This window comes from Carettochelys insculpta, chromosome 17, assembly GCF_033958435.1.
Source record: "Carettochelys insculpta isolate YL-2023 chromosome 17, ASM3395843v1, whole genome shotgun sequence".
NCBI classification, from domain to species: domain Eukaryota; kingdom Metazoa; phylum Chordata; order Testudines; family Carettochelyidae; genus Carettochelys; species Carettochelys insculpta.
In genome coordinates this window covers 19,305,295-19,327,617 of record NC_134153.1, presented here as the reverse complement: position 1 = coordinate 19,327,617, position 22,323 = coordinate 19,305,295, and the positions used below count along the sequence as shown (strand labels likewise).

Below are 22,323 nucleotides of genomic sequence, written 5' to 3'. Positions count from 1 at the left end.
CTGAGAAGAAACCAGGTGTTATGTGGGAGATCCTTCTTCTACCTTCTCCTGCAATGAGATCTTAACCCTACCTGTAGGCTGGGATAGATGCCTGTCGGGGTGGTATTTTGAACATAGGCTGAGAGCTCTACTCTTCTGCTTATTTAAATAGCTGTGGTCTAAAAAGCAGCCTGAATGAAGATGCAGTCTGTAAATGGCTAAGTTGCCACCTGGTAATTTAACCGACTCAGGAAAGCAAGTCAGCACGGTACAGGTCTGTTACATTAAACTGTCTATCGCTTCAGCCATACCATTTCGTTCTGCAGTGCACAGGATGCTTGGTGGGGAAAGGTTCAGAAACCTGAGCGCTTCCATATCATGACAAGATGTGAAGGCAAATGGCACAAGTGGACTGAACATAATAAAGTCTTTGGGACAGAGAAGAATAGTTGTATAACAGTCACATCCAAAAGCCTGAAATCAGGGCTCTGATGTGCACAGTCCCATCCTAAAGAACATGTAATCCAGAGCAAGAGCAAACAAAGTGGGTGGGGTGGAGTATTATATTCCCTATTCAGGGGTGTCCAAAGTTGGGGTGTGACATTTTGCAAGGGGGGTGCAATGCAATTGGACCCCCCCAGCTTCTGTTGTGTCACCAAGGGAATGCCACCCCCCACCCCTGGGCCAATCAGGGATAGTGGACAAGTGCATTTGTGGTACCTGCCCCACTGCAGGGCTGAGGCAGCTGGTTCCTGACAGCGGGGTTCATGCTGGCTGCGGGGGGTATGTCCCAGCACCTGGGCTCCCGCTCTGACACCACAGCCAGCCCAGCCCTGCAGCACTTCCTCCCTCCCCTCAGAGGAGATGCTGCTTGCCCAGCGCCTGAGCCCCCGGGCCAGCATGCACTCCCGCCTGTCCCCGCACCAGCTGGAGGGAGAGGGGGCACAGAGACCATGAGACAAGTGATGGAGGCAGCTGGGAACTTCCCAGCTTGATGAGTTACCCTCTTGGGATCCTTCCTGGGATCCTCCCCCTGAGTACTTCCCCCAATCACCCCTCCCACTTTGGAGCACCCCCGGAGCCTCCCAGCACCCCCTTCCTGAGCATCTCACTCCCTTTTGGAGCACCCCCCCACATCCTTTCCTGTGGTCCTCCCAAAGGTTGGGGGAGAGGCTAATTGCAGGGCCAAAAAGGGGTGGGGTGTGACCTAAAAGGTTTGCTCACCCTTGTCCTATGTTACAGGTGAAGACCAAAGACACGAAGGAAGTTAAGTGCAGGGCTGGGAACTGATTGCTGATCTCCTGAATGGTGGCCCAGTAGCTTCAGCACAAGTCCACCCTTCTTCCAATGCTAGATGCATGTTTGTCTATTAGAAAATCTTTTCCTTTCCCCTTTAAAAAGAACATCAGTTCTTTTTACAGACTTCTCCCCCAGCCCCTGTTAAATTACAGTGTTAGCTTCTAGACTGGGGGAAAATGAGTCACAAAGGCAGCATTTTTTATTATTTCCACTGTAACTGAATATGAAAACAAAGCCATCCACCGGCTTTAAATGAGGAGGAGGGCAAGGGTTTTATTACTAGCGGAACAAATGTAAACACCTGGGGAATTAACCTCGTTTGGCAAATGCTTTTGTTTTTCAGAAGCCCTCAAGGAGTCTCATTATTTTAGGTGCAAAGAACCATGGACTCATTCAAATGCTCAGCTTTGGATTCCAAACAAACCGGGGTCTGAGTCAGCGAGAGAGAGCCTTGCATGTTTGGGTATGGCCCCCAGGAAGCTGCCTCCATCTGTCACTGGTGAAGGTGGCTTTGCCTTTCTGGCTCCAGACTACTCCCTAATAAAAGGAGCCTGTGTTTGCCAACAAAGCACAGCAGCTCTGGGAACAGTCAGTTATGCTGCTGTCACTAGACAGTCAGCAGTTGCTCAGCTTCTGAGAGACAAGCAGGGAGGGGAATCACACCACATCACCAGCACTTCCCTTCGTTTTAATGCTTTGTGCCTGGGAAATGTGGGGGAGGAGGAATAGTTGCAGGCATGATCATTTGTTGCCAATCTAATGAGAATTTTTTTCTGCAGTCAATGACCCCGGTTGTTGCTTTCATGTGTCACTATGCAGGGGAATGGCAATAGCCATCTTTTCCCTTCCCATTTCCATGTTCTCACTTGCTGGCCATGCTTTCCCATCGGTCCACAGTGTGCTGTGCCTGCCGTAGTGTTCGAGGGGTATTGGAAGATTTGGACAACCACGTATGTACTTTTCCTCTTTGCTCTATCTTTCCTGGAGCAGTTCAGTAATCTGGCGCCAAGCCCCCTGCCCCGCTTGGGGTGGAGGAGCTGGTGTATGAGGAGAGCACTGTGCCCTTCAGCATGCCAGGATTCCAGCTGGCAGCTCCCTCCTCCTCCGGCCAGGTTGTGGAAGGTGGCTACCCTGGGCATTTCACCCCACCAGGCACTCAGCCGCAGCCGTGGCTCCTCTCCAGTGCGTGGTGGGGAGGTTGGGGACTGGCTGGTGGAGGAGCCCAGCACCACCATGAAAGCTTCCAGCCTCAGCAGCTGCTGCTCTGCTGGGCTGCTGGTGCTGAGCACAGGAGCTGCCCCAGCAGGAGGTCTGGGGACAGCAGCAACACACACAGCACTGGAGGATGAGAGCTGCAGCTCCAAGGGGAGCCCAGAGCAACAGGCCCCCACTGCTCAGTCCTGAAATGTGGAAGGTGTGAGCAGGAGCATGCAGAGGAGGGAGCAACCAGAGGGGAAAGTAAGCCAGTACTGAATGCTTTGGCCACTGTCTTATGGCTTCACAGCACCAGCTTACTTTAACCTCTGATTTTAAAGGTGGGGGATGTTTTACATTATTTTCACACTTAACTATGTGCTGCCTTCAGAGCTGGGCTGCCAAAGAGCAGTGGCTGCCCATCACCAGCAGCAGCAGCAGCAGCAGCACAGAAGTAAGGCTGGCAATAGCCCACCATGCCACCTTTAGTGCTGCTGGTAGGGTCTCTGCCTCTAGAGCAGAGCTCTCAACCAGCAGCTGCTGCTCTCCAGCCACCCAGCTCTGAAGGCACCACCGCTGCCAGCAGAAGTCAGGGTAGCCATGCTACAACCTCCCTATAACAACCTTGTAATCTCCCAATTCTTTCCTGCGTCAGGACCCCTCTGATTGTAACACTATAAAAATCCAGATAGCTGAAATCTATTATTTTTAAAATTCTATGACTGTGGAAATTGGTCAAAATAGACCACGAATTAGGTAGGGCCTTATCTATCAGGCACTGCCCTCAAAAGCATTGGACAGAGAATGGAGAAGAGATACAAAGTGCATGATGTTTTAGCTTGTTGGAAGCTGTACTCAAGCTGCAGAATCTTGCTGCAAACTAGCTCAGAGCCTGAACTTCCCCAATAATTCAGCAGGTTCAGATCAGATTTTTTTCCAGTTCCTTTTTGTTTTAAATAATTGCCCATGCTTAACACTTTGCATGCAAGAGCTGCACAAAGTGGATGAGCATCACTACCCCCATTTTACAGGAAGAGAAACTGAGGCACAGAAAGCGGGCCTTGGCTTCCTGAGATCACAGAAGAAATCTCAGGCTGAGCTGGGAGCAAAACACAGGGATCCAGCATCCCAGTCCATGCTGTATCCCCTCGGTAACACATCCCCCTGGGAAGAGAGCTCCCACCAAGTCCCTATGCTTTCACTGGTGCACGCCAGCCCTGTTGCCCTACCTTTACAATCAAGTTGTGCACGCTGCTGGCTTTGCTTTGCGGTGACATGTGCTGCTTCACGGCTCTTCGGGATACTTTCACAGTCCAAAGGATGAGTGAGTAGGAGATGAAGATCAGCATGCAGGGGAAGAGATAACAGAAGACAAAGAGGGCCACAACGTAGATCATTGCCTCCCTAGTCGAAACTTTCCACTTAAGACAGCAAGCTGTCCCATAGGGCTCTGGTCCGTAACTCCCCCAGCTGGCAAGAGGAGCTATGGCAAAGACAAGGGCATATGCCCAGACACACAGTAACAGGACACCAGCATGTGTGGGAGAGAACTTATTGCCTGCAAAAGAGAGAAATGACAGCTGTTGGCAGGTTTCCTGAGACAAGGGCTGACCTCCCTCAGTTTTCAGGGGATGGCTTCAGAAAAGGGCTGTAAGTTGGAGCAATTTCTCCGAGCCCACCCCAAATGTGGGGCATTGACATGGAACAGGCCCACATATGAACCAGCCCATGTCTGGTTTTGCAGAGCAAAGTTAGAAAGGCAGGCTAGTGTTATCATCCCCCCATTTTAAAGATAGTGACACTGAAGCACAGCTAAGCCTGGTGTCCTGCCCAAAGGAGAGAGAGACACAAGGCAGAGCTAGGGACAGAATGTGGCTCCTGCTTCTCAGCTTTAGGCTTGTCTGCAGATACATGCTGCTTTCCCTGCAAGTAGCAAATGCTCTTTTGGACAGATGAGGTTTTTTTTTTGTTTGTTTTTGTTGTTTTTTTTTAAAACAGAGATTCCACTCACTTCTCTTCTCAGCTCAGCCAGTAGTGACACCTGAATAACTATTGTCCTCCATTTTTACTTTCTGAATAATTAGGTGAGACTGTGTTGGCAATTCCACTAAAGGTTCTAGACCAAGCTTTACATTTTACATCCTGAAATATACTTGGGCTCAGGACTGCATTTTCAAAGAGCTTCCGGAAAGGCAGTAGCTAATGCACAGCAGTTCGTCAGCACCTCTGGACATGTAGCTTTGTGTATGTACACATGTGTGTGGCTGCACCTGCAAATTCAGCAGCCCTTTGAAAATGTGCCCCTTAATGTCCATGCCAATGGAAAGCTCCAATCCCAAGGGGGATAGCCTCCTCTTGATATGTGCCAGTCACGTCCCTGTCATTATCAGTATGCATTAGCAGCAGATTAGCAGCAATGATCAGAAGGAGAATTCAATACGCGTGTGCACTGAAAGCTGAAGCTGTCTATATACCTAACCTACTGCATGCCGGGTTAGGTACTTTTCTACATTCCCATATGTAGGACAGTATTTAACATTTGACTTTAATTTGGGTTTGTATCTCAGGTGAATGGTGCATTGGCTGTCCGAGTTAGTTGTTTAAAGGAAAGGTACTAAAAACATGGAGCTTGGAAGTTAGTATTGCTTGGACCTGCATTTTCAGTGAGCTGCTGATGTAATTACAGGCCTAACTTGGCACAAAGTCATCATGAACATGTGCACAGTTATGATAATTGCATGCCCAGATGCACTGGTCTGTCTGTAAGTCTGGGTTCTGAGCATGAGATCCACACTCGCGCTGGTCTTTCCCAGTAAGGTGTACCAAAGCCCTGGTCCTGCTGCTAAGAAAGCCCCATCTCCTACTTCCACAAGCTCCACTTGAGGTCAACAGTATCTAATTCTGAGGAAAGCAGCTGTGGAGGGAGTCATTGTCACAACAAGAGGCATTCTGAGAAGTATCTCAGGACAATCCCCTACATGGCCTTGAAGCTTAGGTCTGAGACCTTGAATTTGATACAGTGTTCCCTGGGGATCCAGGATAGTACACTGAGCATCCAGAGGTGGGGCGAATGGAGTGTTCTGGGTGGCTGGTGTTGCTGAGGAGAAGACTGATGTCTTCTGGAGGTAGTGAGGCTCTCTTGATGCTGGAGTGCTCATCTCTAGATCAAGCAAGTTGCAAGCACCCACCCAGGAAGGTCACAATGCTTTGATATCTGTGACCAGGCCTTTTTGCTGAGAGTTGGGACAGTTTTCTGGCTCGTCACAAAGGAGAGAACAATGCATGTGATCACAGGTTGGTGTGATATTCTGCCCTCAGCAGCAGCAAGGAGTCCAGGAGGGCTGATGTCATCATCTTCAGCAGACACCTTTGATGCTTGGCAAGGTGATGATGGTAGATAAGGTCTCCACAATGTTTCCATCTTCTGTGTTGTACTTGGTTTCTTGTTCAGCCAGGCAGAGGGAAACAGGGCTGTTTGCAATGATGCACAGATGATGTCCTCTGTGACTTTGGCATGAGAGGCCACGGCATTTCATAGTTTCCCGTAATGCCTCCACAGAGTTGAGGAAGGAGGACTGAGCTTTGTGGGACTCCACCGGTCCTCTGTGTGAATGGAGGGGAGGGTTTGCTTACCACTATTCTCTCTGAGCAGCCTGTACAGTAGGACGAGATCAGTTCCATTGCAGCCCTTCGACTTCTACAAATCCAGTGGCCTGCTGGGAAAGTAGGCTTGACAGCCTCCTGGTTTGCAGGCACATTATCCTATGTCCAGTGGGTTAAAGTCACCTATCGTGTAACTCCACATGGGACAGAATGATAAGCTGTTAAGTAGTTGGTTGCTGGGAAATTAACCTTGCCTGCTCCACTGTAGTTACTTTCAGTGAGATGAGCTGAGGTGATGATTGTTACAGGAAGCTCTGCCAGTGAAACAAACTCTGGGTGTCTGGCCTGCGCTGCCTGACACCCACCACTTTGACCTGTGTCCATACAGGAGATGCCTCCACAATCAGCGCACAGCACAGCACTGCACAGCTGAAGCATTCGGCAGTGGTAGAGCAGAGAGAAGCTGGAATGGATAACGACAATCTGTGGTGAGCAGAGGACCTAATGAAGCCTCACCAAGATGCTGGGCAGGGCAATATGCTAGGGCTGAACTTGTAATGACACTGGTGACGGAACTTGAGCAAATGTTTTTACTTTCAGAACTGATGCACCAAGGCCAGAAGTACTGGGGCTATGAACTTCCAAGTTCAGGGGTGCCACGGCTCAGCCCTGGCAAGCCTTAGCATAAATTAAGCCCTGCAATGTAATGTACTCTTATCCTCCTCAGAAGGGCAGGAAAAATGAGGCTCAGAAGCAGATGGTATGACTTGCCCCATTAGTGGTAAAAACCTTACTGACTGTAATAGCTAGAAAGTCTGGTCTTCCTCTTCCTTGCAGCAGCCTATAGAATTCAGGGTGAGATGATCCGCCTAAACCAGAGGAAATTGAGGTAAAGCCTGTTTCACCTGAATAATGAAAGAAATCCCCTAGTGAGAATTACTTACCTGGCAATAGTCTCATATGCAGGACACAGGGGCTATGTCTACAGTACAGCAATCTGTTGACAGAAGATGCTGTAGGAAGAGATCTTTCGGCAAAACTTCTGTTGACAGATCACATCCACACACAAAAGCAGATTGAAAGAGCAATCCTCTCTGTCAACAAAGAGCAGCCAGTCTGCCCAGCCCTCTCTCGACAGAACAACCAACCAGAAGCTCAGCAAACAGGGCTGCCTGGTGAACTGGAAGCCCTGTCTGTCAACAGAGGGCCCCCCCAGAGTGTCTACACAGCTTTTATGTTGACCAAGGCGTTATTCCTCATCGCAGAGAGGCAGAACACTGTCAGCAGAAGTGCTGAATTTCGTCAACAGACTGTCAACAAAACACATTTTGTGTGTACATGCACACAACACACATTCTTCAAGAACAAGCTCTGCAGTTAATGTGTACTCTGTGCTACACTTTGAAAGTGTAGCAAGTTTGCTGTGTACGGCGGGTGTGCACGCTTTACAGATGATTAGGTAACTATAGTTCGTAGTCACTAGTCCCCATATGTATAACATGCTACCTACGATAGAGAGGCTAGTGATCAGGGCCAAAGTACTGAAGAATAGGGCGAGAAGAGCAGCTGTGCAACTTCTGTCCTGTTGTGGTTCCAGGGGAGGCTGCTTTCTTTGGTGGACCTTTTCCAACTCACGTTTCTATGATTCCCTAGAATTCTGGAGGTGAAATGCTAAGTAAGATGCAGGTCTCCTAAACCTTGATAAAAATATGGGTTTGAGGGAGGCACCATGGGGGATATGAATCTGGAAATGGAGCAAGATAAGAACTTTTAATTTAAATCAACAGTGTTATCAGAGTTTACTTCAGAAAAGCCAGTTGATGAAACACGAGTTAGGTTTTTCCTCTGTGTTCCGTCCCCCATTTCTTAAATCCTAAACTATCTGATCTTCTAAGGGTTTAATTTAAAGAGCTCAATCTTCAAACATATGTTTAAAATAACTTTTCTTTGAAACTAAGCAATTAAAATTATGCTGAGATTAGTCTTTTCCTAGTGGAAAAATGCACAAATGCATTACAGGAAGATAAGCTTGAAAAGCCACACAACCAAGGGCAGTCATAATCCAGGGAGCAGAAACAGAAATTGCAGAGGGAAAAGATGCTGCCACCTGGCTGCTTTTTAATGGCCAAATTTAATCTTTATCTTTTTTCCCACCTTTTGTGATAATTTCTGCAGATATAAAAAGTGATCCCATAAGCTTTGTGCTGGCTGTTTAACTAAGGTGACTTCCTTCCAGTAGTAGCTCTGTGAATTGGACTGTCATTCTCTGTAGACAATCTGCTTTTGTGTCCCCCTCCCCCATCTTGATTTGCCAACATTTGCAAGACAGTCCACATGTCCCTGCAGACATGGAGTTGTGCTTTCAGGTGTCAGGGGAGCTGTGGCAAAGCAGGGGTGTGCATTGCGCAGAATGGAGGTACTATAGGTCTGACAGATGAATTAATGAGACATCAGCTGAAAGTTTGTCTTTGACTTTCATCTAGGAATAAATAACAGTGGCACTTTGCTAATGTCCTTCACTTCCTCCAAAGTGCTTTACATACAAATCATTAATTATTGCAAATCCCCAAATAGCAGGTCACTATTTATTATCTGCACTATACAGCTGGCAGACGCACAAACAATCAAATTACTTTGCCAGTGTACCACAGGGAGTCATTGGCAGAAATGGAACTAGAATCCACATGTCCCTCCTCTAGTTACTGGGAGTTGCTTTCCCCTACCACTAAGGGCTAGCTCTCCAAAGAGATCACAGAAAGTGAGGCTGCAGTAACATGAAACGTACCTGCCCGCAAGTGAATGGGCATTTTGCACATGTACACTGGGTAATGCTGCTGTCAGTACTTCTGTGCATCTGTGATCACGTCACTGGGCTATGGATGCTGAAATGTGAAAGTGCCAGTGCCTTGTACTTCTCACATCAGAGAATGTGGCCGCTAATGGCAAAGTTCTACAGGAGGTTTTCTGGTTGGTTTTCCTACAGAATTTAAATTTTGCTTCCCTCCTTTTGGTTCTGCATCCTCCCATTATGTTGCTGAGATGGAAAAGAAAAAGTTTGAGATGGGACATGCCAGACATGCCTGCTAGAACACAGGGCACACTTTCAACCTGTTGGAAGGATGTGCTCCCAGCCAGGTAGAGGCAGCTGCCGCTGGTTCTCTAATGCTCAGGTCAGGATCTGCAGAAGCTCACATCACAGTCTGTTCTTCAGGTACTTGTTCACTGTGAAGAGGAACACCAGCTTAGTTACTTGTGTCTGGCTTCCTACAAAAGCACATGGCATGTTCAGCTCGACTGGCTACACAGGAAAGTCTTAATTTCAGGGTCAGGTGTTCAAGCTCCATGATAAGTAGTTTCCTTCCTGAGCTGTTATCAGCCTACACTGGATGAGGGGATGGATTGCACCCTCAGCAAAATCTTCAGATGAGCCTATACTAGCGGGAGAGGTAGATACGTTGGAGGGTAGAGATAGCGTCCAGAGTAACCTAGACAAATAGGAGGATTGGACCAAAAGAAATCTGATGAGGTTCAACAAGGACAAGTGTAGGGTTCTGCACTTGGGAGGGAAGAATCCTAAGCATCGTTAGAGACTGAGAACTGACTGGCTAAGGAGCAGTGCAGTAGAAAAGGACCTGGGCATTACAGTGGATGAGAAGCTGGATATGAGTCAACAGCATGCCCTGGTAGCCAAGAAAGCTGATGGCATATTGGGGTGCAGTAGAAGGAGCATTTCCAGCAGATCTAGAGAAGTTATTATTTCCCTCTATTTGGCACTCGTGAGGCTGCATCTGGAATGTATTGCATCTAGTTCTGGGCCCCCCAGTATAGAATGGATGTGGATACATTGGTGAGGGTCCAACAGAGGGCAACCAAAATGATTAGGAGCCTGGAGCACCTGACCTTTGAGGAGAGGCTGAGGGATTTGGGGTTATTTAATTTGCAGAAGACAAGAGTGAGGGGCGATTTGATAGCAGCCTTCAACTTCCTGAAGTGGGGCTCTAAAGAGGATGGAGAGAGGCTGTTTTCAGTAGTGACAAATGGCAGAACAAGGAGCAATGGTCTCATGTTACAGTGGGGAAAGTGTAGGTTGTATGTTGGTAAAAACTATTTCACCAGGAGAGTGGTGAAGTACTGGATGCGTTACCTAGAGAGGTGGTGGAATCTCCGTACCTAGAGATTTTTAATTTCCAGCTTGACAAAGTCCTAACAGGGATGATTTAGCTAGGATTGGCCCTGCTTTGGGCAGGGGGCTGGACTTGCTGACATCCAGGGGTCCCTTCCAGCCCTAAGATTCTATGATCCTATGATCTGCTAAGCATAAACTCCTCGACAGGCTTTGTCTTCCTGCTCATTGAAGTCAATGGCAGAATCCCTAGTGACTCCAGTGATGCAAGCTCAGGCTCTAATTGCACAGCCTCACGGCTTCCTTTGAGATGCTGCATTGTAGACTGGCCTAGGCTTCTCTTCACAGAAATACATCGCTGTGCATTGTTTATAAATCAATCCACCAAACAGATGCCACTTAAACGAGTGACTGAAATACAGCTACTCAGGTTCTTCCCGTTGAGTGTCCATCCTGGTCTGCCACAGAGAGAATTTATTGGAGAATATATCTTGGATAACAGAGCGACATCTGCCTACTGCTGCTCACAGTGCGGAAAGGACTGCCACTTCCAGATTGGATTGCACAGCCACAGAAGACGCTGCTTGAATCAGTCCAACTGGGGCGCAAACCCATGATTCCTCAGGATCGAAGGATGCCTACTATGCCTATATCTTGGAGAATTTATCTGCAAATCAAGTTAACGTTGTTGGGTTTTATTGTGTTTGTATTTGTCTGTAATCCAAAATCTGTGAAGATATATGTTGGTTGGCAGGTTCAGCTGCCTAAATGAGAAAATGTAAGTAATCTCTTCAGGACAGTCTAAAACCAGAGAGGGTACATGCCTAGATAGGCATCTGGACCTCAGCTTCTCTTTCGTGGGTGCTTTTTGTACCCCAATTTTTGTTCCCAGACAATGAATTGTAGGTACAAATCTAAACACATGTCTCCTTAACTGGCTGATCTACACTCAAATTTGGGTGGAGTTGCAAGCACTCAGATTAGCATCTGCAACTAAAGTGCAGATACCGTAGCTATAAAGTGGCTATCTGCGGAGTTGCAGGGATCTGCCTACACATGACCCTGATGTGGCGTTTAAGTGGTGTGGAGGGCGGATGTTACCCACCAGAATTCCATCTGCCATCTAGCCCTATCCTGCGGTGGGAATCCTCCCAGGCTTCCCACTCACATGATTATGAAGCCAGCTCTAATGCTCTAGTGTCCCCTGGACCTACTATGGAAGCTGGTTCCTTGGACATTAGCTAAAGCACACCATTTTGTCAGAAAAGTCCTTTCTGCAGCATTTGGCTGCATTTTTGGGGCCCCCTGGCTCCTTGCCTTCGCTCAGTGTCAGAGCAGTGATGGGTTCCTGGCAGGGGTGAGAACACAAGCTTGTCCCTCCATGGAAAACAGCCTTCTAACAACTGCAAATGGACAACTAAGGATCCCAGCAGTCTCCCAGCTCAGTCTTCCCCCCAGCTTCCCACTCCCTCCCCAGTCTCAACCTTGTAAAAAGCCCCTACCTCCTAACATGTTTTGGGGCCTGATTCTGCTACCTTTACTCACATTGGCTAGTGTCTGACAATTCAAATACTTCTACTCACTGAACCTCTCTAATCTGGCACTCTCTCATCCAGCAATGTCTCTAATCTGGCAGGATTTTAGTTAGCTGAGTGACCACTTATCGTGGATATGGCCAAGTTTCCTGTGGTCCCATAAAGTTTGTTTCCAGCCACCAGTCCTGGCTCTCAGTGTTCTGAGCTGTTATTTAGCTGTAATTTGCCCCTAAATGTCTTTTCAGAGGCCCATAAACAGTGGAAGTGTTGGTAATCCTGCTAGACAATATTGACCTCCTGTGGTCCGACAAAGTCTCTTGTTTGGCACCGGTCAGGTTCCAAGGGTGCTGGACTTGAGAGGTTCAACCTGTACTGATTTCTGAGCAATTATTTGGAATCAGGTACCATTCCAAGTGAGTAAGATATTGGAACTGGGCTCTCAATAAAAGCCTGTATTGTGGCCTGAAGGTCAATTGACCTGAGCCATTTCAGACTGAGAGCCCCGATGGAGAAAGTACTATTGCAAACTCCTTCTCTTTTAAGTGGAGGGGGAGTCCTGTGTGGCCATGTCAGTAATGCCACAGATGTGAGAAGGGGTGCTCCAAAGTAGGGAACACCAAGAAAGCTAGCCTCTGTGTTTCACATAAGAAATATGAGTCAAGAGGTCTGTGAACTCCCTCCAACAGGGGAAATGAACACCTGGATATTCAGAATTCCAAGTGTTCATCTGCGCATGCTGTCTATACACCTAATTTGGGACCACAGTTAATAATCATTTTCCAGAATGGCAATAATCCTTTACATGTTTAATCACAATAATTGTGTTCACCAATTAGGTGTGCAAATGCATGCAAACATTTACAGGTGCAGTCCTAAAAACCTAAATACTGGGCCTAGAATACATTTTTGTTTGCTGTCTCTGCACTATAATCTGTCATAAGGATCAGTTCAGACAAACCTTGCTATAATTTTCTTTTTATTTCTATTGTGCACAACACCAGCCACAGGACCTAACATTTAACTAAGAGATGATGATTTTATTGGAATAAACCTTAGACTGAGAGCCATAAAACAGGCAAGGTTGCCAACCCTCTAGAATTGTCCTGGAGTCTCCCGGTGTTAAAGATTCACCTTTAATTAAAGACTGACATATGACAAAACCTCCAGGAATACATCCAACCAAAACTGGCAACCCTAACACGAGGAAACTTCCTAAATCAGATGTGCCGTGTTTCCACTATGCAGGGACAGTCAGCCATGCAAAGAGGCAGGAGCTCACATATGCAGTGGTTGTCTTCATCTGCAGCCCAGCACGCAGATTAGTGTGAAATTGCCTGCCCCGAGACAATGTATGAAACCCTTCCTAGTCTGATCCTTATGATCAAAAGCCACACAGAGCAACCTGGGCAAAGGGGCAACAAACACAGTGGTGCACTTAGAAAACAGCTTTTGACAGTAACTGTGATCTCTAGAAGCAGTGAGCCCTCAAGTGACACTCCATTGCATGTACAGTACATGGCAAGGATAGGGGAGCTCTAACACATCCCCCTGTTTAATTAGGAGCTGTGAAATAATAAATTTAACTTGTTCCCACCCACGCTTCGCAGGACCTGCTGTGTTGATTGTAGGGCACCAAACAAAATGGGATGGTGGTAAATTTACATATACAAATTAAAAGAGAAAAACCAGTAGCTGTGGTATTATTGTTTGTGTTAATTAGGGTAATTTAAAATGTTTATGAGTAGGTTCCCTAATGGGGAGTTTTTCAGGGCGATGTTGCCAAGAGATTTGTGACTAGCCTAAGCTGTAAAAGAATGGGGCTGGCAGGGTGAAGCTCTTGAAGGTATAGCAAGGATGGCTGAAGTGGGAAGAGTAACATGGGTTACAAATCCCTGCACCTACCGCATGCTGGATAACAGACCTTCAGGCAGCAAACTGTGCTTAGTACTGTCAGGCTGGTAAGACTGCAGAGGCCAAAGAACATGCTGGAGAATGCATAGAATGTGCACATCGCATAGTTAAACAGCCATCTGGAAGGGAGAAAACATTAAGTAAAATTGAAACCTCCCCATTCATACCAAGTGCTAAGCTTGCATGTCTTGTGATTCTCGTGAGAGGGAACTTGCCTGAGTTGTTCCGTGTGGTTCATAAAGTAACAAGGGTATTTCTCACTTGGCATTTCAATCCAGATACCTGATTACTGAAGTCTGGCATCACTCCAGCGCATGAGGTGACACAGGAAGCAGAACTACTTAGGCTGTAGAGCTGGGCTGTTGGAGGATCTTTTTCTCGATGCAACACAAGAAGGAATAAATACCTAGGGCCTGATCATCTAGGAGTGGTGTATGTGATTGTGACCCTGTGTTACACAGTTACTTTGGCTACGGGCACAAACTGAGTTATTGTGAATGCAAATTACTTGGATTAGCTGTTCATACACGCAGTTGTACACATAAACTGCATTTGCTAAAACAGTTTCACTCTTTGCTCATCACTATCTGAGCAGCAGTTTCAAGAAAGTAATAACATTTAGCACTTACATTGCACTTTTCTTCCATGGTCCTCAAAGATCTTTACAGGGAATGGTTAGTGGCATTAGCCGCATTTTACAGATGCGAAAACTGAGGCATAGAGGCAAAATGACTTGATCTAGTTCACACACCAAGTCAGTGACAGAGGTAGGAATAATCTCAGATCTCCTGACTCCCAATTTCATATCCTAACTATTGGTCCACACTAACAGCCTCAAAACAGAAAGGTTTTGGAAGGACACTGTACAAGGCTAAAAAGTTTTGCCTTAGCAGACCTCAGTTTAAATATGCTACAGCAACTGTTGGTATATACCTTATCAGTTGTGCCATACTCCTGCCATGGGATTAAGCCTGGGATGAGGTCTGCTTGCACCTAATTTTAAAGCCTGACCTGGACCAGAACCTGCTCCCTGCACAGCCAACCCAAACCCAACCAGAAAGTGTCAGCTTGGTTCTGAAAAGTGTTCCACCCAAATACAACACTGCCTTGACTGGCAGTGCCACCTAGTCCTCAAGGGTTGATCTAGGCGGGCTCTCTATGCCCCATGATCATGATGTGTCTCTGACTGCCTCCTGGTGGTGGGACTGATGTGGTGGCTGGTGCCACCTTTGCTGTGTGTACTGCAGAGAGAGGTGCTGTCATTGTCACCATGCATAAACAGCAGCAAGGTGGGGTCAGCCAGCAGGAGTGAGGCACACAGATGCTGTGCCTACTGCATGGCCAGGAGAAGGAGAGCAGAGATAAACCAACCCATGGCTAAGAGGCTCAGGTTGTTTTCATCCCTGATCTGAGCCTGCCTCTTGTAACTGGGTCCTGCAAGGTCGTAGGGCTCCAGAACAGGGGACCGACAGCTCATGAGCCACATGTGGTTTCTCTGGGCCAATTTTGTGACTCTCCCCACTGCCCTATGTGCCATGCAAAGTCCAGTGGACTCCAACCCACAGCACCAGGCATTGGTTGGAATCCTGGCTGGGCGTGGCTCTCTTGCTAAGCTATGGGGGGAGAGACTGCACCCACAAACACCCCCTATACCAAAACAGAGGAGAATGAACAAGGGCAGCAACTTGAGCCGGTGCAGCTGGAGCCACTGCCTTTGAGAGGAGCATATGTGGTGGGTGCAGTAGAGCTGGCAGCACTAGCTTGTGTCCTGAGCCAGGGGTGTTGCCTGTTGGTGGGTTTGGCTCTTCCTGTTGAGTTGGCTCATGTCGGATTCTGTTTGGCTCGCTCCCTGGAGAATGATCCTTAGTCCCAGTGCTGGGTAAGAATTCCTAGTAGGAAAAATCTGGGGCTACACTCTGCTCCCACTTACACCCTTGTGACTCCCTTGCCTTCAGTGGGGTTATTCGGATTTTACACAAGTGTGACTGAGCTCCGACATTGGCCCCTAGTCTTCCTTTGTGCTCAAGGATCTGAGGGAGAGCTACAAATCAACACCAAGAGAAAACCCCATTAAATGCCTTTCCATGCAAAGGAGCTACCTGTGTGCAAAGAAGGATGGGGTAGCCAAAGGGAAGAGGGTCACCGTCATGCCCAGGTCACTGATAGCCAGGTTCACAATGAAGAATTCAGCAGGCTTCAGCATGGATCTCTTCCGGTAGGCCACCAGCAACAGCAGGGAATTTCCGAAGAGAGAGACTATGCCTGAGAAAAGCCAGAGAAAGATAGAGACCCAGTGTAGGATACTTCAACTCACTAGCAGCAAATCAGTGAATGGCACAGGGACAGGCATGGGGGTATGTCTGTCTTGTTGATCACCTGCTGTCCTCAAAAACTGATGGGCTGTGCTTATTTGATAACCGGGTTTGTGCAGAGAGGCCACTCTCTGCATGTATGAATGTGTGGAGGGAAGAACAGACACGGATCTTACATGCTGATTTCTCCCCAAAAGTCTGTGGGGCCCTGTAACAATCTGGGTCATATCCCTTCTTTATTGCTAACCAGGACATTGAAACATCCACTGAGAAAACAGCTTCTCAGCTTTTACACAGAGTCCCCTGTGGGCTGGTACAGGACTTTGGGGTCCTTGGGGAATATTTGGCTAATACAACTGTGATCGGTGAAGCCCCCAACTTTCTCCCGCTGCTGCATCTCAGCATCTTGTGCAGTGGTTAGCGAGCCCTTGGCCAGCAGACTGGCTGGAGATGAGATGCAGGGCTTTCTATGAATGGACAAGCACAGGGTCCAAACTGTCTTTCCTGACTCTTGGAATGCTATAGTTCACGCTGAGTCTGCTCAGAAACACAGTCACTCCCATTCTAACATTGCCTGTCTCCTCCATAATCATGTCAGTTCTAATACCTTGATAACTGTCATTTGGTTTGCTTTAAGGCAGTCCAGGTAACTAGCCATAGGACAAGGGCCAAGCAATTCTCCAAGCTCTCCTGGAAGCATCATTTCCCTCTATAACAAAGACAACAGTGTCTTCCGACTTTTCGAGGCTGGTTATATCCTGGTATATGATCTGCCTTCAGGACTTGCTGTACTTGGCAAAAAGATTGTCTTCATCTGGCACAGTGATTAATAATCACTAGACACCCAAGGACACTTTAAATGGGAGTGTAATTGTTAGAAGCATTTGGGAATGGGGCAGCAAGCAGAAGGTCAGTGAAATGGACTTATGGTGCAGAGTCCAAGACAGAGCTGACAACAGGGTGCCTCCAACCCTTTTCAGCTCGATAACTGGGGGGGGGTGAACTTTGTCATATTGTTATGATGGAGATGCCAAGAAGTTGGGCATATTCTATTTTTAATTTCTTCCTGGTAATCTTTCTCGTGTGAATCTGTACTGCACAATATTCTGTGTATAAAATAAACAAAAGGAAAGACATCACGGCTACGGCTACTCTTGCATTCCTCTTTTTGAAAGAGGAATGCAAATGAGGGAAATAAAAAATGCAAATGAGGCACTGATTTAAATATCTTGCACTTCATTTGCATAATCTCTTTCCTAAAGAGATTCTTTCAAAGGAAAAAAAGCAGTGTAGGTGGGGCTCTTTTGAAAATAAACCACATCTTCGAAAGACCCCTTCTTCCTGAAACAAAATAGTAGAAGTGAAAGCATTTGAGTGAGGTTGGATGGATGATAATTAGGATGTTTGCAGCATCCTAGGCAGGGGTGTGGGCAGACTGATCCTTCCCTCCATGGGTTTGGCTGGGAATCAGCTACTGCAACGTTGCTTCACTTCAAGCATTCAAAAACCACGAGCTGGGCTCCTAAAAATCATGAGGTTTAGACAATTCAACCAAGTTAGATTGTTTTTCTTTTGCCTTTTGGTTCTTGAGCTTTCAGGGGGCACATTTTCAAGGTTTTCCTCAACCACGAGAGCCAGAAATTGTGTTGAAAGGGGATGCATCTGGAGAAGCTGATCTTTAAATCGCAAGAGCTGGCAACATTGCTGTTGGGATTCTAAGAAGATAAGAGGAAAAGAACGGCCATGCTGGGTGAGACCAATAGCCCAGTATCCTGTCTTCTGATAGTGGCTAGTGCCAAATGCACCAGAGGGAAAGAACAGATGACGTAATCATCAGTGATGCCTCCCTCATCACCTATTCCCAGCTTCTGACAAACAGAAGATAAGGACACCATCCCTGCCCATACTGGCTAATAGCTACTGGTAGACTAATCCTCCCTGAGTTTACATTATTCTTTCTGACTCCTGGTATAGCAGAGATGGGCAATAATTTTGATGGGGGGGCACTCCAAGAATTTGGTAAGTGGTCAAGGTCTGCACTCTTCCAGGAGGAGATGCAGGATCTGAGATGGAGGTTGAGAGCAGAAGGGAGTTAGACGTAAGGGACTGGGTTGCAGGAGGGGGGTTTAGACCTGAGGCAGAAGTGGGTGTGGGGTCTGGGATGGAGTTTTGCTGAAGGAGAAGGGATACAGGAGGGGGTTCAGGGCTTTGGGTTGAGAGCTTGGGTAGGTGGGGGTTTTGACCTGGGGCAGAGGACTGGGGTGCACGAGGAAATTGGGTTGTAACCTATGGCAGGAGGGAGTTTCACTTGGGGTAGCAGATTGGGGTGTAAGGTCTGAGAACAGGTATATGTGTGCAGGAGGGGGCCAGACGGTTTGAGTTATGTGGGCTAAGGAGGCAGGAGTGGGTCAGCAGCTGGGAGGGATGGAGGGGTTTAGGTGCCAGAGGCAGGCTCTGGCCAGGAGACACTTACTTTGGCGACTCCAGGCCAGCAGGTTCCCTGGCTTCCATGCCCCAGCAGGCAGGTCAGAGGAGTGGGCTGCAAGGACACGTGGGTCTGAGCAGCTGCAAGCTCCAGGGGAGGATCAGAGGGGTCCTTTGAGAGCTGCCTGTTATTCAGACAGGCAGCTCCCATTGGTTGTAAACTGGCTAATGGCAGCTGCAAGATTTTGCTGGGGGTGGGGGACAGCATTCAAAGCCTCTTTCCACCCCCTTGCCCTGCCCTCCCTGTCCTCCTGAGCTCACAGCTGTTCACATATAGACTCCTGCAGACGGCTTTTCTGAGCAGCATGGGAGGGCAGGGAGCCTAATGAACAAGAAGCTCTTGTTCTGCCCAGGGGATGGATCCAGTGGCTTGTCCAGCCTGTATTATAGGCTAAGTTGCCTTTCACAACAGCCTCTGGCAAAGAGTTCCAAAGGTGGGCTACACATCATGTGAAGAAATACTGCCTTTTCTTTGTTTTAAACCTGCTGCCTATTTATTTCATTTGGTGACCCTTAGTTCTGGTGTTATAAGAAGGAGTAAACATCACTTCCTTACCTACTTTCTCCACATCTGTTGTGATTTTACAGACATCTATCCTATCCCCCTTAGTCGTATCCCTCCTTAATCTTTCTGCTTTAGAATAACCTGCCACCTTCAGACACAACTCACAAGAATGAAGGTACAAGGACTTGACCAGCTTGGCTCTAAGCTGCAGGTGGGGATGCAGGGTGCAGAGGCACAGCAAAATGCAGATTCATTGGTCAGCATACAAAATTCTGAGACATATGGCCTGTGTGATCCATGAATAGGTTTGGAACCCATGCCTGATCGGACACCTAGGTGATCCCTTTATGTTATAAACTATTATTTCCGGAGGCAACCAAGCCATTAACGCATTCACTCCCTGACAGCAGAGATCCTTTGTTCAGTGCATCATTAAGCATCTCCTAGCAGTAGACAGAAACGATGCTGATTAATTTCCCTCGCCGTCTATTGAAACCTGCAATGGACAAGTCATTGAGAAGGCAACCGTGGGACTGTGTGTCAAGTCCTGCTTTCACTGAAACTGGTAACTCCTCTAGCTGCAATGGAGTTACTTCAGTGTTACAGCAGCATAACTGAGAGCAGGATCTGGGCCTATGAAGGTTGGGTTTCCCAAGCATTGCTTACAGATGAGCCTTAATTTTCTTTCAGAATGTATTCACCTCTCTCCACACCATAGCGTGCACCACAAGGCCTCTCTCACAGCTCCCTCATCCCCAGGCAAAAAGAGCTAATTCCTTTCCCAGAGGGTTTTGGTATTTCAACATATGGTTTCCTTTCAGTCAAAAACTAAATCAAAAATTCCAACATTCTCCCCAAAAGTGAATGGAGCCCCAGCCTGCAGGGTGGTCTGCATGGTGAGCTGCCTTTCAGTCACACCCTGCGATCCCTGGGGTTCCCATCCCCAAAGCAGTCTGCCAGGGTAGCCTGCCCCAGAGCCACAGGCTCCCCAGCAGTTTACCAGGTAAGCTGCCCAACAGCAATGATGGCCCATGATCGGGAAACCAGGCAGGGTTCTTACAAAAACCCTCGCAGAATTCCAGTGGCACTTTGGCCAAACTTCCCCATCTCCACAGATCATTTTGATTTTGCTGAACTAACAAATTCTGACAAAACAATGTTTTATTGTGTTTTCCTCACAAGCTTTTCTCCTTATTTTTCTCACTGTGATGTCTACAGGCAAAACACTGCATGTCTGATTCTTGCGAGTTACCCCATGGGAATAAATAGCTTTGCTCACTTTAGCTAGGGTTAGGCATTGTCCAAGCATGCCTTTGCACCTCAGTTTTGTTGGCTTTCAGGTGACCCTGGCTGCAGGCAGGTCAGAGGTGTACATATTCCTTGGAATTAATGTGTGCTTGAAGCTAATAATAATGTGAAGTATTTGAGACCTGCTCCTGCTCCCAGTGGCTGGCTGCATTAGGAGTTGTATCAGGCTCTTATTTATCTTCAGCTTCAAAGCATTTTAAAACAATAAATCTTCACAATTCCTTTTTATCAACCTCATTATGTATGTGGAGAAACTGAGGCACAGAGCATCAATGGGGCTTGCTCAAGAACCCAAAGGGAATCGGTGTCAGGGATAGAACATGGAGAGCCCTGGGATCATAACACACCGGTATATGATGAAGGAGAGCATGGATGGGATAAGCCCAGGTGAACCCAAAGGACATGAAACATTTTTCTAGAAGTAATAAACTATGATGAACTGCATGGTGCCTGAATCTCACTGTGACAGACATATCTATAGCTTGTGCCATCCTTGATGGTGATGGTTGTAAGATCACCTGCATAACAAGAAGTCTTTCCTTACCAAAGATCAAATAGAGTGTGCCGAAAATCAGGTCTTCTCTCTCCGATAAGGAGGATGTGAATGCTGAGGAATCAGAGGTATTTTCCATCTGCAAAACACAATCCAGATGAAAGGGAAGGTGAATTTTGGTTCCAGGCCCCATGGTAAGACAACTGCTCACAGGTAACCAGTGTGAGAGCCTGAGCCATAGCCCAGTGCAATCCATTAAATGACTCATCTTTCCAGTGGTCTTGCCTCACTTTTATGGATACAGTTTGTGCCACTAAATGGTATGGGCTCAAAATTTGTACCCAGGAATGTTTTAATCTGCAATTTTGTACTGACAATTCCTAAATATTAACACATGAGCAATTAATTACCTGCTCCATGCTCGTAAGAGCTAATATTTGTACTTGAACATAACTGTAGATGTACAGTTACCTTTGTGTGGGCCCAAAAATGAAATTTCACTACCACCTTTTTTGCAGGTGGTTGTTACATCTACAACTAGGGCAGCTATGCCTGGGCCCGTCTGAAGCGTAGTCCTTTAGTGGCCATGCACAATAGACAGAACCTTGGCTTTGACATCCCCCGTGAGAGAATCATGTATAATAAATTACCAGTTTCTCAGATTACAGAGGCAAAGTGGGTGAGGTGATATCTTTTTTTGGACCAACTTCTGCCAGTGCAAGAGACCAGCTTTTAAGCTTACACAGAGCTCCTCTTCAGGTCTGGCTTCTCAGCTCATCTCAGAGGGAGGAGCCACTGAAAAGTGTTACTTAAGGCTATGCAACAGACTCCCAGTATTATAACCCCTTTGCTTAACGAATTTTAGAAAACAAACAGGGAAGGGAGAGAAAGAGAAGCAAGAGGTGCCAAAGGAACCAGCAGTTTTCTCTTTCCCAGTCTTCAGGTGATATATTTCTCAAACTGTGGCTGAAAAAAATTGATCCATCAGAAAGACATTGATTTGTATTGTATGTATACCATAACTAACCACTTGCCTGCATGGACAGAAAGTCATAACCAGATACTCAAGGTCATGATTTCAGCATGCCCACAGCTGTGTGCACAACTGATTGATTGACCTAACAAAAACGAACCTAGTGGTGGCTTGCATGTGAATATGGCTTTCAAATAGGTAGGAAGGATGAGTTTGCACATGCAAAGAACTGGACACATAACAGAAACGATACTTTGGGTTTGGCTGACAACTTAACTCTTCAATTTTAGGCTTTGTCTACACTTACAAAAGTGCTGCAGCAGCGGCGCTTTAACACAAGTGTGGTTTGTACACCAGCATCAAAAGAGAGCTCTCCCAGCATTTACAAAACAACACCTCAATGATTTACTTAGCTCCCAGCACTGGGAGCCTGTCTACATTGGCAAGTTACTGCACTTGGTGTGTTCAGAGAGTGATTTTTCACACCCGAGTGAAGTTTCAGTGCTGTAACTTGCCTTGTAGACAAGTGCTTAACTTCAGCTAATCACCGTTTATGTGAACGTGCATTGCCCATTGCAATGCAAAAAAGGGAAGTCAGACATGA

General features: G+C 47.0%; 1 protein-coding gene across 1 annotated transcript in view; it reads right to left on the bottom strand.

Annotated features, from left to right (window-relative positions):
- LOC142022361 (opsin-5-like) overlaps window positions 1-22,323 on the bottom strand; it is a 57,592-nt gene that overhangs the window by 10,537 nt on the left and 24,732 nt on the right. Inside the window, exons 2-5 of the mRNA XM_075012122.1 lie at window positions 20,798-20,885; window positions 15,744-15,906; window positions 13,636-13,763; window positions 3,702-4,030 (exon numbers count right to left, since the gene is read on the bottom strand). Of these exons, the coding sequence (XP_074868223.1) occupies window positions 3,702-4,030; window positions 13,636-13,763; window positions 15,744-15,906; window positions 20,798-20,885 (708 nt within the window). The remainder of the gene's footprint in view (window positions 1-3,701; window positions 4,031-13,635; window positions 13,764-15,743; window positions 15,907-20,797; window positions 20,886-22,323) is intronic.